The following is a 13,217-nucleotide window of genomic DNA, read 5'->3' on the forward strand; positions in this document are numbered from 1 at the left end:
AGGTGGTCGATTTCATGCGGGTTATAGTGATAGTGAGAGCGGAGAGGGAGACAGGTTTGAAGGTGCGGAGGGAGGGATGGGTAGGGGCTGGGGTGTGATGGGGAGGGGGTAGCAGATGGAAGGGCAGAGGCAGCTGAGCGGATCCCCTCGACCTTTTTTCGAGGAAGTCCAGTATCGTCCAGTATCGAGTATGGCAATTGAGGTGAGGCGTGAGAGGGTGGGCGGAGGAGCCGGTTGGTGATGGAGAAGAGCCCTGGGTTTGGGCTTGGCCTCCAAGATTGTCTTGGATAAGCAAATTGGCTGATTATTTTCGAGGCCAACACAGCAGCCAATTTTCATAGCCACGTAACGGAAACAGCCATCACGTGAATATCCGATTCATGTGAACGAGGATTCATCTGGTCCTCCCTTTATGTTTGCGCTCAAAAGTAAAACACCGTGCACTCAGGCCAGTACAGTGTAAGCAAAACACATGATTTTATTAGAGAATGTGTTAGGTGTTGGTGAAGCTTACAAAACAAAACGGGAGATCTTCGGTGGGCACCTGAACACGAGGAAAGAGGCTGAGGGAGTGAACGTGCCCCCTTGTGGTGAGGAAGGGTGCAGGTCCACCTCCCAAACAGTGCATTCAAACGTGTTTTGCTAATGTGTTGACTTTGGTGCATTTTGTTTATTCAAAATGTTGCTTTTTTTAAAAATTTTCCCTTTTTAATAATTTCAAGGAACTCTGTAACCACATCAAGAACAACAGCTGGAGGGGGATGGCTGAGGTTGAACACAGCTTTTAACTCTTTTATTTGGTGGGTATTTGTACATGCGGAAACGCTCGGCAATTCTCTTCATATACCCGGGCTTTGTGGTGGCGTCCATCACAGAACAGTCTGGGGAGGCGGGAGCCAAACGGCAGAGTGCAACACGTTTATTTTCCAGTGTATCCTCATGCCTTCCAGCCACCTGTAAAATCTGCAATCGCGGGGCATCGCGGCTTCTCATTGCTGTGATGCCTGGGGAAGGGAAGGGAAGGGAAGAGTGGAAAGATGTGTTTCTACGTTTCCCAGGAATGTCGGGAGCATTTGCCGAACAAATTTATTTTGAAATTGCAAAACATCAGGAGCTGAACAGTAGGTAAAGCAGACAGGCAAAACACAGGGTATAACTACTGAATTATCTCCCCCACCCTCTCATTCACTTGTTAACCCTTCGATTATTGCAGAACAATTCACCACTGGAGGCGAGTTCACTCGTGTTGGAGCGATTATCCGGGGTCGGGGGTGGGGGGAGAATGAATGTGCTAATAAAGATTACACGTCAATCTCACATACTGGGCTAACCTGGTCAAATTGAACGTGACCATATTGATCTATCAGCCAGTTTCCGCTAACTGTTTCCTTGGAACATTTGACAAACAATTCCCCACTGCCACCCCAAGCGGGCGCGGTTACAAAGTCTCGGTGATGAAAGGTCGGCAGCAGGTTGTGGGTCAAAGACTGACACCAATACTGACATTTGGCATTTAACTTGGCAACATGTGTTGGGTTGGCAACCTGATAGCCTTTGGCACGTGAACTCCTCTGGCAGCTGTTACTGGGTGGAATTTGATCCGTGTTATCAAGTGAAAGTGACCAATTTAATCAGGCCACTTGCTGACAGCAACATTCCTCAAACGGGATCAATAGCACAAATAAGGAGAAACATCACCAGCCCAGACCCAAGCTGTTCGGGTGGGTGTTTGGTTGAGAACCTGCCAAAGATCCTGCTTGGATCCCGCACATCCAACGCCAGGAAGAAACTTATTGACAAGAGGATAATGCACCAACTCCTCACCTATCAATTAACGTACCTTTGAGGCCAACTTAGGCCGCCCCACGCCCATCAGATCACACAGATGATTTCTCTGCTCCCGGACAATGGGGAGATCAGCATCCCTGAAATGAGGACCAAAAAAGAGCAACAGTCTTGTGAATTTACAGGGTCACACGTACTTCTAAATCTGGGCACTTTACAAAATCAGTCATGTTCAGAAGGCTTACTTAAACAGTTGACAATAAGCCTTTCATGATGCTGAGGGCTCAACTAATGAACTTTGTGGACCTTGGATGAAATTCAGGCACACTCCTCGTGAAGTGTCGTGCGGTAGGAATTTATTCTCCTTCTGAAACATTTGATTTTTTTTAACAAAACACTCCAAGTGCAAATGTGAATTTCTTTCATACTTTTCACGGCGTCTTAACAGTGAGTCAATGAGACTATTCATGACATTTGCAAGGATTTGTTTCGTTTTCCCCCCACCCGCCTCCCCCTTCGAGTACATGACATTAACTGGTGCCAACAACAATACCCCAGATTTACAGATCATTTCTTTGCATGCCTTGGAAGAATAAGGTTATTGTATAATATTCTGAGGTATTTGAATTCTGGAATTCCACTGCATTCCTTCCGACCCGCATAGAAGCAGTTCCTCCATACAGAGTCACAAGCCTCAACTGTTCCAAGAGATTCAGAAACACAGCCCTCTCTACTTTTGCTAAACGATTTTGTGAGATGACTCAGACCAAAAAAAATAATAAAAATAATAATATAACAAAAATACTAATCCTTGCATTTTGATATAGTGCTTCATCGTGTTGTCGAGAATGTTCAAAGAGCTTTACACAATTCATTGTAAAGTGCAGTGACTGTGTATTTGTAGGTGAACACAGCAGCCAACAATATCGCACAGACAGCCATTTTATCTGAAGGATTGTTGGCCAGGATGCTGGGAGAAACATCTGACCACTAATGGCTGTTGAATCCATATCCACAACAACATTTAAAAGGGAATTAAACAAATACTTAAGGTCTCCAGGACCACTGCTGCCCTGACAGAATGTCTGTCAGACATTAAGTCCTGGATGAGAGCAAACTTTCTACAGTTGAACGTCAACAAGACCGAGGTTCACCTGATTGGCTCCCATCACAGTTCCAAATCCTGGACCTCACCTTCAAAGCCCTCCATGGTCTTGCTCCCCTACCGCTGCGACATCCTAACCCCCTATCATCCTGCTCGCTCCCTCTGCTTAGCGGGCTCCAGTCTGCTTCACGTCCCCCACCTCGCCCACCCCATTATTAGCAGGCGGGCCTTCCGTCATTCTGCCCCCACCCTCTGGAACTCCCATCCTGCAGTCCCTCCACTTCGCCCCCTCCCTTGCCTCCTTCAAGACCCATCTCACCCTCCTCTTCGACCGTGCCTTCGATCACCTTCCTTCTCCCTCCACCCTCAACCCTCCCCGATCCCGACCCGAAACACTGACTCTCCAGCGCCTTGGGACGTCCTCCCAACCTGAAAGGCGCTGTTTAAACATAATTTTGTTGTTGTTGGGATTAGAATGGCCAGGTTTAATAAGGGAACTGGTACTCCCCCCACCACCACCCCACACACACACACAATGGGCTGAATGGCTCCTCCTGTGCTGTAAATTGCTTATAATTCCAATATTCACAACATCAGACAATATCAAAAGAAATATGTTATTATTCAATGCTTTCATTGTAAAGTGATTACAGCTTCGAGCTCCCCATGCATTCAGGAGCACAATAGTTTCTTTGGCAGAAAAGTTGATAAGGTTTTAAACTCGGACTCCTCACTCGAAATTGAATTAAAAATTCCCCAGTGCATTGTGAGGAAATCTTTAAGACGGTGGAGTCGTGGAGCATGTGGCTGCATAAGATTATTAATCAAATCTAAGCAGCTAAAATAGGACACAAGCTCACTCAAAAAACTGAAGAGCATTCTTAAAGATTTCTAATATCTGACTTGCCAACACCCGTTAGATGAAATTAACTAAATCGACCTTTCAATTGGTCTGTTCTGTCTCAGGCATTTCAAATATTTGCATTCTTCTGTTGATCAAATTGGCTGCAGTTTCCCTGTCGTGTGGCACTGAAATAATCACATACTTTACAGGATGTCACAACACTAATCTTATCGGCATGGGTCGCTCAGGATTTCATGCAGTGCAGATTGGATTTAAACTAAAATGCTAAAACTCCCGAAACTCTTCTGTTATTAAACTAGGAATATTTAGAAGGAAAGTGAGAGGAATCCATCCAGGACGGAACAAATGACATTGAAAAGGGTGTGATTTGAGTTTGTACAGGAGCAGAGTTTATAACCCTCAGCAAATTACTGCAAAGGGATTTTGTGTAAATCACTCTGATATGGGAGTGTTCAACGGCTCAAGGAGTTTTGAGTGATGTAATGAATGAAATAAATCCCTTTTCAACTTGGATTTCAGCTGATGGTTCAGTATTAACTGCCGATGCACTGACCTGAGCAAAGCACCTCCGACTGCCCAGAACACAGATTCACACTGAAATCATTTCACACCTCAGCTGCACACAGTCTGTGCCACTAACACAGAACATCCCAAGACACTCACCAGTTATTTTCACTGAGATTTGCCATCACTTCATCCAGAATGTTGGGATCAATGACGTCATCGTAGGTTAAAAGCATTTCGTAGAGCTGGCTTGCTGTTGTCTTTCTGATCTGCGCAGTAAATAAAACAGCAAACAACCGTGGGTGAGCTCCAAAAACGCCGCTCAATAAATCTGTCACTTTAATCTACTTTTCTAAAGTTTGAAAATGAAAATAAAACCAGACAAGCTATTCCTGACCTGGAATATTGAACTCCCGAGGGCTCCCTCTCTCCCTTCTGAACTGCAACCATTTTAAACTAATAAATCTAATAATAATCTTTGGGTTATAAGGTACAGTGCCTTATCACGTCATTGAGAGGTCACAAAGCTCTTTGCAGGATTTTTACTGTGAAGTGTAGCGACTGTGTACAAGTAGGGAAATGACTTTTTTTTAGAGGAAAATTTTACCCAATTCTAGTAACGATGGGCACAAAACCCAGATGTACTCGGAATACAAAAAGTTCCTAGTGAACTGAGTGCATTTGCACAAGAAATGTTACAGAGAAACAATGGAGGGATAAGTAGCAGGAATTGTAAAATCCTTACCCTCGAAGTAGACACTTCTGCAGCAGCCCAAACACAGGACTTCTAAATCGCTTAACTGATGTACAGGGCTTAAAGCAAGTCAGGGTACTCTGCACAGGAAACTGTGCCCAGCCATCAATTATTGAATATGTGACACAATGAGGGAAGAACTATTGCAATCAATTATCAACTAATTCATAAACAATAACAACAACAAAATTACATGTGTAAAGCGTCTTTCACGTTGGGAGGACGTCCCAAGGTGCTGGACAGTGTTTCAGACCCGAGCTGGGGGTCAGGATCGGGGAGCGTGGAGGGCAGGGGGGGAATGAGAATGATCGAAGGCAAAATCAAAGAGGAGGGTCTTGAGATGGGTTTTGAAGGAAACAAGGGAAGGGGCAAGACGAAGGGACTGCGGGATGGCGTTCCAGAGGGTGTGGGCAGAGTGGCTGAAGGCTCGCCCACCAAAGGGGGGCCGGGCGAGGGGGAATATGAAGCAGGCCGGAGCCTGCTGAGCGGAGGGAGCGAGCAGGTGATAGGGGGTTGGGAGGTCGCAGAGGTAGGGGGGAGCTGGGCCATGAAGGGCTTTGAAGGTGAGGAGCAGCATCTTGAACCGTATCCTGTACAAAGGTCCTATATCACTGCTATCTCATTTAACAGGTCAGGAGATGCTCTGAATTAAATAACGAATAAAATATTTGCAGAGTCCCTTACTGTATGGAATAGATTTCAAAATCTGTCAGGAAAGGCTCGTCAGCTAGCTTTCTGATAAATCATGTTTTATGAGGATTTAGTTTCTGTCTCTGGACTTGCCAATCGCTTTCCTACCCCGGAATTTCTTCTACCCCACCTCTTTAGTTCTGAGAATGGGTTACCCTTATGGAGTCCTGTAGTTTAGCGGGTTAGAGGACTCGCAAGCGAGAAGCCCCAAGTTAGACTCCCAGGCAGGAATCTACACATTTCTGTTTACCAAGCAGGAAGTAGGAATCCACGACTGTTTGTGGGACACTGCTATGTGCAATTGGCTGCCACGTTTCGCCTAAAAAATATAGTCAATTCACTTTACAATATATTCTTTGAGATATCTCAACTACGTGATAAGGCGCTATATTATATTTGGAGTCCTGTAGCTCAGTGGTTAGAGCACTCGCTTTGCAAGTGAGAGACCTGAGTTCAATTTCAGGCAGAGGGCGAAACCTTGGGCAAGTTTCCTTACTCCACACAGAGCCTAATAATAATCCCTCCAAAAACAATAATTAAATTGGTCATTTTCAATCTACGACTGTTTGTGGGACATTGCTGTGCGCAATTGGCTGCCGCGTTCGCCCACAAATATACAGTCAATTCACTTTACAGTGCGTTGTGTGAAGCGCTTTGGGACGTCCTCCCGACGTGAAAAGTGCTATATCAAATGCAAGGATTATTATTATTATTATTATTATTATATTAATGCAAGAATGATTATTATTATCGTGAAAGTCACATTCTCGCGCTCTGTCAGATGCTGACTCGGCCCTGTGCATTGCCAACATTTAGTGCTTTTACTTCTGATTTCCAGCATTTGTGGTTTTCTCTTTTGTTAAACATGTTACGTTATGTTTATCCACAATGTAATTTTCCCGACTCTGTAACAGTTTTGAAGACTGACTTTTAAAAGCGATTTTTATATGGGATGTTTAAAAGGCAGACAGAAAGCTACTTAGGAAGTAATAATCATAAATAATCCATGCATTTGACTTAGCACCTTAGTAAGTTGTCAAGACGTTTCAAAGCACTTCACAGGATGTAATGTAAAGTGGTGTGACTTGTTTACTTTGTGGGTGAACATGGTAGCCAATCTGCAAACAGAAATGTCCCACAAACAGCCAAGAAGTGAGTCATCAATTTTCACTTAATAATAATCCTTATATTTAGTATGGCACCTTTCATGTCAGATGAACGTCTCAAAACGCTTCACAGTGTAGTGACAGTGTGTTTTAGGAAGTAGGGCTATTAAGGGGCATGGAGTAAAGTTGGGAAAATGGGAATTAGAAGATACACTGGTGGAAGAGGCTTTATGGGCATCATGAAACCATGAATACACTTAAGAATCACCAACTTATTGGTAATACACCAATCAAACCTTTCAGTGAGTGTATTGCCAATAAGGTGGTCATTCTTAGAATATTCACAAAAGAGAGCGTTGGAGGAGGAAAGAGTCCACTTTCTGTCAACATCGCATAATATTCTGCAGGCAAATGCTCCCTGGTCAAGTTTAGCAGTGTGCACAGCAAAAGCAAGCAACAGGGAAATGGATGGCATAAAGGAGTCATAAACGGAAATGTATTTTAGAAAAAGTGTGCCTCTCACAGCTTCCTGTTATTTTCAAATGGATTTAATGACTCAATATTTCACTACAACTTCTGAATAAGTCAAGTTGCATATTCCTTCCAATGACTATGTAACTGCTGCTAACAACTGCCTTAGTAGCCATGGCCAAACTAATGGGTAACCTCTTCCTCCTCCTCTAATAAACTCTCCCCCCCCACCACCCCCACGAGCATGGACGTGTTCAACTATTTTCATGCTCAAAAGGTTATGATTGCTGAATACACACGAGGATGTTTGTAGCGGCGGTAATCCATCATTACACCCTGGGTGTAGCATTAGGAATTTCGATGCATTGATAAAAGTCAGAAGCGCCTTTGTGTTGCTGTTTCATTACGGGTTTTTCTGGCCATAAAACTCTGTGATAATGTCACCTGGGAAAGGATTGAACCAAAGTCACACTTGGAAGGGGTTTAAAAAAACTTTTCCTCTCTCCTCTTCCCCACTTGTCACTACATACACAGTCATGACCAAGGCCAGTATAAAAATGTGGATGAAATTTTTCTGTGGAATCTGCTACAACACGCACCCCACCCCCACTACAACCTGTAGACACAGTGCGCTCGGGACCCCAGGCCTCTGTGCTGCTGCCGGCTGTTTACTCGACACTGGCTCCCCATCCCCCAGAGGATCGATTTCAAGATCCTCATCCTCACCTACAAGGCCATTCACAGCCTCGCTCCCTCCTACCTCTCTGACCTACTATCCCTCTACCTACCTGCCTGTACCCTCCGTTCCTCTGGCTCTGGTCTGCTCCACGTCCCCCGCCCCAACCGCCCTACCATCTCAGCCCCGAGGCTCTGGAACTCCATCCCCCAGTGCCTTCGCCGCTTCCTCCCTCTCCTCCTTCAAGGCCGGTCTCAAAACCTTTCTCTTTGACCAGCCTTCAGCTCTCCTCTCGACTCTCTACCCCCTCCTCGCTCCCTCCCTTCCCTCCCCTCACCCTGACCATTTCCCCCCTCCTCGCTCCCTCCCCCTCACCCTGACCATTTCCCCCCTGCTCGGGTCCTGACCCAACTGTGCAGCGCCCTGGGACGTCCTCCTGACGTGAAAGGCGCTTTATAAATGGAATCTTGTTGTTGTTGCTACTGTAGATGGAGCAACCCAAGACGCGCATGCACTGAGCAGGGCAAGTGGGAAGTGGACTTCGCTTACCCCGAGGCCCTGCTATTGTGATTGTCTGTGTGTTTCTCCTCTGTATGTGTGTCTCTCTCTGTGAGTTTGTGTGTCTATGTGTATGTGGAGTCCTGTGGTAGTTAGTGGTTAGAGCACTTGGCTGTCAAGTGAGAGACCTGGGTTCAATTCCCGGCAGGGCGAAACCTTGGGCAAGTTTCCTTACTCCACACGACTAATAATAATCTCTCAAAAAAAAACGATAATAAATTGGTCACTTCAATTCACAACTGTTTGTGGGACATTGCTGTGCGCAATTGGCTGCCGCGTTTCACCCACAAATATACAGGCAATTCACTTTACAGTATAATCTGTGAAGCGCTTTGAGACGTCAAGATGTGAAAAGCGCAATATCAAGTTCAAGGATTATTATATTATTGTCTGAATAGCTGTGTCTGTGAGTGTGTGTCTCTGAGTGTGTGAGTATGTCTCTCTGTCTGTGTATCTCTGTCTGTGTGTGTCTCTCTCTCTGTCTGTCTGTGTGTGTCTCTCACTGCGTCTGTGAGTGTGTTTCTCTGTGTCTGTGAGACACGTCTTTAGAACATACTGTAAAGTGAATTGACTGTACATTTTGTGGTGAAACACGACAGCCAATTGTGCACAGCAGTGTCCCACAAACAGTCATGGATTAACTGACAAAATTATTATTATTTTTATTTATTTTTAAGGGATTATTACCCCCGGAAAAACGATTCGCCAATCAGCTAACAACCAGTTTCCTACTTACCGCTTGATAAACCGAGGCGTGTGGAGTAAGGAAACTTGCCCAACGTTTTGCCCTACTGGGAATCAAAGTCAGGTCCTCTCACTTGCGAGATGAGTGCTCTAACCATTGAGCTACAAATCTCCAGTGGATTGAGCGGGTGGGGGGATGGGTCCGGGCGGTGTCATCAAGCTATTTACGCAGCGACCCTATAAATCCCATCCAGGCACCGAAGAAAAAGCAGGAGCTCAGGAATGTATAAATGTAAAAGCTGTGGTCGCACTGAAGATCAATGTTCAAGTACAGAGTCGCGAGCCCTGCTCTGCCATGCTGACCTCAAGGCAGGGATTAGACACCTGGTAAAGCAGTTTATGATGCAGAATCCGTGAATATTTCAAACCAGGAGAACGTCACTTTGGTATGCTGGCCATTCAACCAGGGATTGAATCAGGGCAGCCTGGAACACAACACCTGGGAGATCGATTGCATTCCGAATCGTTTGAACCAACAAGGTGCATTTTATAACGACTCTCTATGGGCCAATATGCCAGCAGAGAGACATCGTGAGGCTTATATAATAATAATCCTCGCATTTGATGAAGCACCTTATCACGTCTTCAATATGTCTCAAAGCGTATACTGTAATGTGAATTGACCGTATATACTGTGGGCGAAATGCGGCAGCCAATTGCGCACAGCAATGTCCTACAAATAGTGACCAAATTCAATATAATAATAATCCTGGCATTTGATATAGCGTCTTATCACATCATTGAGACGTCTCAAAGCGCTTCACAGAAAATACTGTAAAGTGGAGTGACTGTGTATTTTGTGGGCTTAGGAACAATGTGATACAGTCAATCTCTGCAACACACACGAGTCTGAACAAAGCTGAACGTTAGTGAGGGCTTACTATTGGGAACGGGTAACACAGGAGGAGCAGGAGCTGGAAGAGAACTTTTTTTCTTATTTCACCCGGGAACTGAACGAGACCACAGAACCTGTGAGGGCAGTTCAAACAAAAGTGTGTTAATTAGATTCAAAACGCAAGTCACAACGAGAATGCCTAATGTTACAAAGTGCCATGGGCACAACTATACACATTAATGAAGTCCTGGCGTGTGAAAAAGACAAGGCCACGGTAATCAGATACAACAATCTCATGCTTTTCAATCCAAAAAAAGCAATGAAACCCCCACATTATTGCTGGCCTGAAAATGACCGTCAATTATCTTCCAACGCTTGCAAATGTGCGTCAGTGCTGTTGTGAGCAAAACATGTCACAAGACCCACACTGGTCCAACTCAACTGATCACTTCAGGCTGTGTTTTACATTGAAACAGTATGTCCCAGTCAGTGTCACTTTAATTGGGTTACAGCGACTTTGAGGAAAATATATCAGAACCAGCTGCCGACACACAATGGCATATGTAGGTGGGTCTCTGCCCATTGGGTCTGCCTGATTTCCAGGTGACTGCGCAGGTGGAGCAGGCTGGAGTCTTTCACAGTGCCGTGTAAAGATGCTCCAGCCGGCACTCAATCTCAGACTGCTCCAAGCTTCCAGTTTGCAGTTCAGATGCTCGGCTCAGAATTTCTACAAAATCAACATGAAGGCTGCATATACTCCAGGGCTGGCATTTGTTAAGCGCCTTGGTGAAATATATAGCGACATGAAAGGCACTATTTAAATGGAAATCACTGTTGTATTTCCCATCTACACATGGGCTCCCGACCTGCTCCCACCAGTCTGCAAAGCTCCTGCCCAGTTTAAATCCTACTTAACCTCTCTGGGGCATAAATGACCCCTCCCCAAAAACACACGTCACAGGAAGCAGCCTGACATAACAGGAGGAAGGTTTCAGGCACTTGTAGAAAAGCAAGGATTCTTTGCGACATACACAATGTGGTAATACTGTTACGGAAGAGAACCTTGAATAGAATTTCCCAGCCTGGATTCTTTTCATTTATAATCTTATCATTTAGCTGCATATAAAGCTGTACAGGATGATGGGACATTGCAAGTGGATACGCGCTATATGAACAGTGAGTATTCAATCATATCCCATACATCACTTTTAAAAAAAATACATCAGCATTTTAAAGCATAATTATAGACTGCAGTATTGCTGAGCTTCCCAGCCGGAGTCAGACAAGGGTTAAATATTGAAGCCCTCACTTATTTCAGAAACAAAAATACAGCTTTCAGGACAGGTAGAATGCAAGCTGTGCTTTCCCACGGGAAATCTGCATGTCGAGAAACATGAGGCAGCGTCTGTACTTGCGTGAACAAGCCCTGGGTTTCTCTTTATCTAATCTGTCACAATTACAGGTAATGCTGTATTTACAACCTGTGACATGAGTAATGTCAAAACTGTAATTAATGTTACACTCTGGCTGTCTGTTAGGAAGTGATTTCAATCCTGTAAGCACATTGCTTTATAAATCTTCATCCCAGGTTTCTATAGAGTAGAGTATATAGTAGAATACCATACATCCGTATACTGACTATCTGTGTGGCTACTTATCTGATTGAGCTTCAATGTGCAAGTGAATGCCAGACTGCAATATCAGCTGCGGGTGAGGTCACAGGGTTAACTATTTAGCTGAGTACAACGAGGAGATAATCTAAAAAAAAACACAAGATCTACTCACACTGAAATACTTGATCGAAGTTTCTGGATGTCTTTGGACTTCCTGATTTCGTCCTTACAGAGAGCAAGCAAGTCTTTAACAAAGTCGTTACTGAGAAAAAAACAAGTGTCAAAAAGTTTACACCACATGGTCTGCAAAATCATAATACATTATAAGATTATGGGATATGTTACTTAGGTAGTTCGGGCCATATGTGCATGCGACCACCAGGAACTAGATGAACCTTGGTCTTTTTTCGTCTAGCATTTCTTATATTCTTATGTTATGTTCTTAATACATGTGCAGCTACAAGGACAATGTCTTCATAGAACTCCTGTAGCCCTAATTTCACCCCTGCCAAGAACTAAACTTTGTTCTAATCTATCCTAATTTGCATCCCAGTGCTAAAAGAAAACATGATTTTCTTATTGATCACTTGGATTGCTATGAAAGTACAGTTGAGGCGAATTCTAACCACACAAAGATAAGGTTGGCCATTTTACTTTTTGGGGGTTTCAGAGATAGCTGTGAAGAGTAAAGAGATATTGTAGTGTTGGGAACAAACCAAAAGCTGTAGTGAGCACAGAAATAGCTGTGGGAAAGAGATAGCTGTAGGGAGCCCGAGATAGCTGTAAAGATATAGCTGGTCTCTGCCCTGCAGAGTAGCTGCATATTTTACTGTACCAAATCACCTTTGCAAACCTGCGTCCAAAGTGCTGGCCAACATATCACCGAATAGATCAAGTTACAGACACTCTGGCGGGAAATGGGAAAATTCCATTGCCTGATCAGTCAAAACTGGATCCAGGGGGAAACCCTACAATCCTTCCCTCACGTGAATCAGGGACACATCTGTTAACATCTGTTTTAAAGGCAGAGCAGCGAGTCCGTTAGATCCACCATGACAAGACTTGAGGGTGGTCCCCAAAATAAAAGATGAGCCATTTCACTCAATTCACTCTCTGAACTGAAAGGGCAACGGCAGGTTGGGCTACAACATTCAGAGTTCGGAGGAGCTTCAAGATACTTTGAAACCTGATAGTCATAATATACAGAATTTTACCCCCACCTCCACCCCACCCCCCCCAATCAATTGATCAATAACTCATTCATGATTGGACTCTAATGTATGGCTCATAGAAACCTTCAGTTTTAGGTAAATTCTTGCCAGGATCTTCAGCTTTTGCTTCAGTTTTTAACACATTTCTATAAAGAGACTCATCAAAATAATAATAATCCTTGCATTTGATATAGCGCCTTATCACGACTCAAAGTGCTTCACAGAATATACAGTAAAGTGAATTGACTGCATAAAATGTTAGCATTGCCTTGGATCAAACTGGAGCTTCCTACTGGAGAA

The 13,217-nt window shown here is 44.3% G+C and overlaps 1 protein-coding gene across 2 annotated transcripts in view; it reads right to left on the bottom strand.

Annotated features, from left to right (window-relative positions):
• Positions 1-766: 766 nt before the first annotated feature.
• tbcd (tubulin folding cofactor D) overlaps positions 767-13,217 on the bottom strand; it is a 151,652-nt gene continuing 139,201 nt past the window's right edge. Inside the window, exons 35-39 of one of the 2 annotated variants that reach the window (XM_042342494.1) lie at positions 11,879-11,968; positions 10,140-10,227; positions 4,419-4,528; positions 1,841-1,925; positions 767-1,004 (exon numbers count right to left, since the gene is read on the bottom strand). In XM_042342494.1, coding sequence (XP_042198428.1) covers positions 990-1,004; positions 1,841-1,925; positions 4,419-4,528; positions 10,140-10,227; positions 11,879-11,968 — 388 coding nt within the window. In that variant the 3' untranslated portion in view covers positions 767-989. Of the gene's footprint in view, positions 1,005-1,824; positions 1,926-4,418; positions 4,529-10,139; positions 10,228-11,878; positions 11,969-13,217 lie in introns of both variants that reach the window. The other variant, XM_042342495.1, reaches the window with a different exon arrangement.

This window comes from Callorhinchus milii, unplaced genomic scaffold (assembly GCF_018977255.1).
Source record: "Callorhinchus milii isolate IMCB2004 unplaced genomic scaffold, IMCB_Cmil_1.0 Scaffold20, whole genome shotgun sequence".
Lineage (NCBI taxonomy): Eukaryota > Metazoa > Chordata > Chondrichthyes > Chimaeriformes > Callorhinchidae > Callorhinchus > Callorhinchus milii.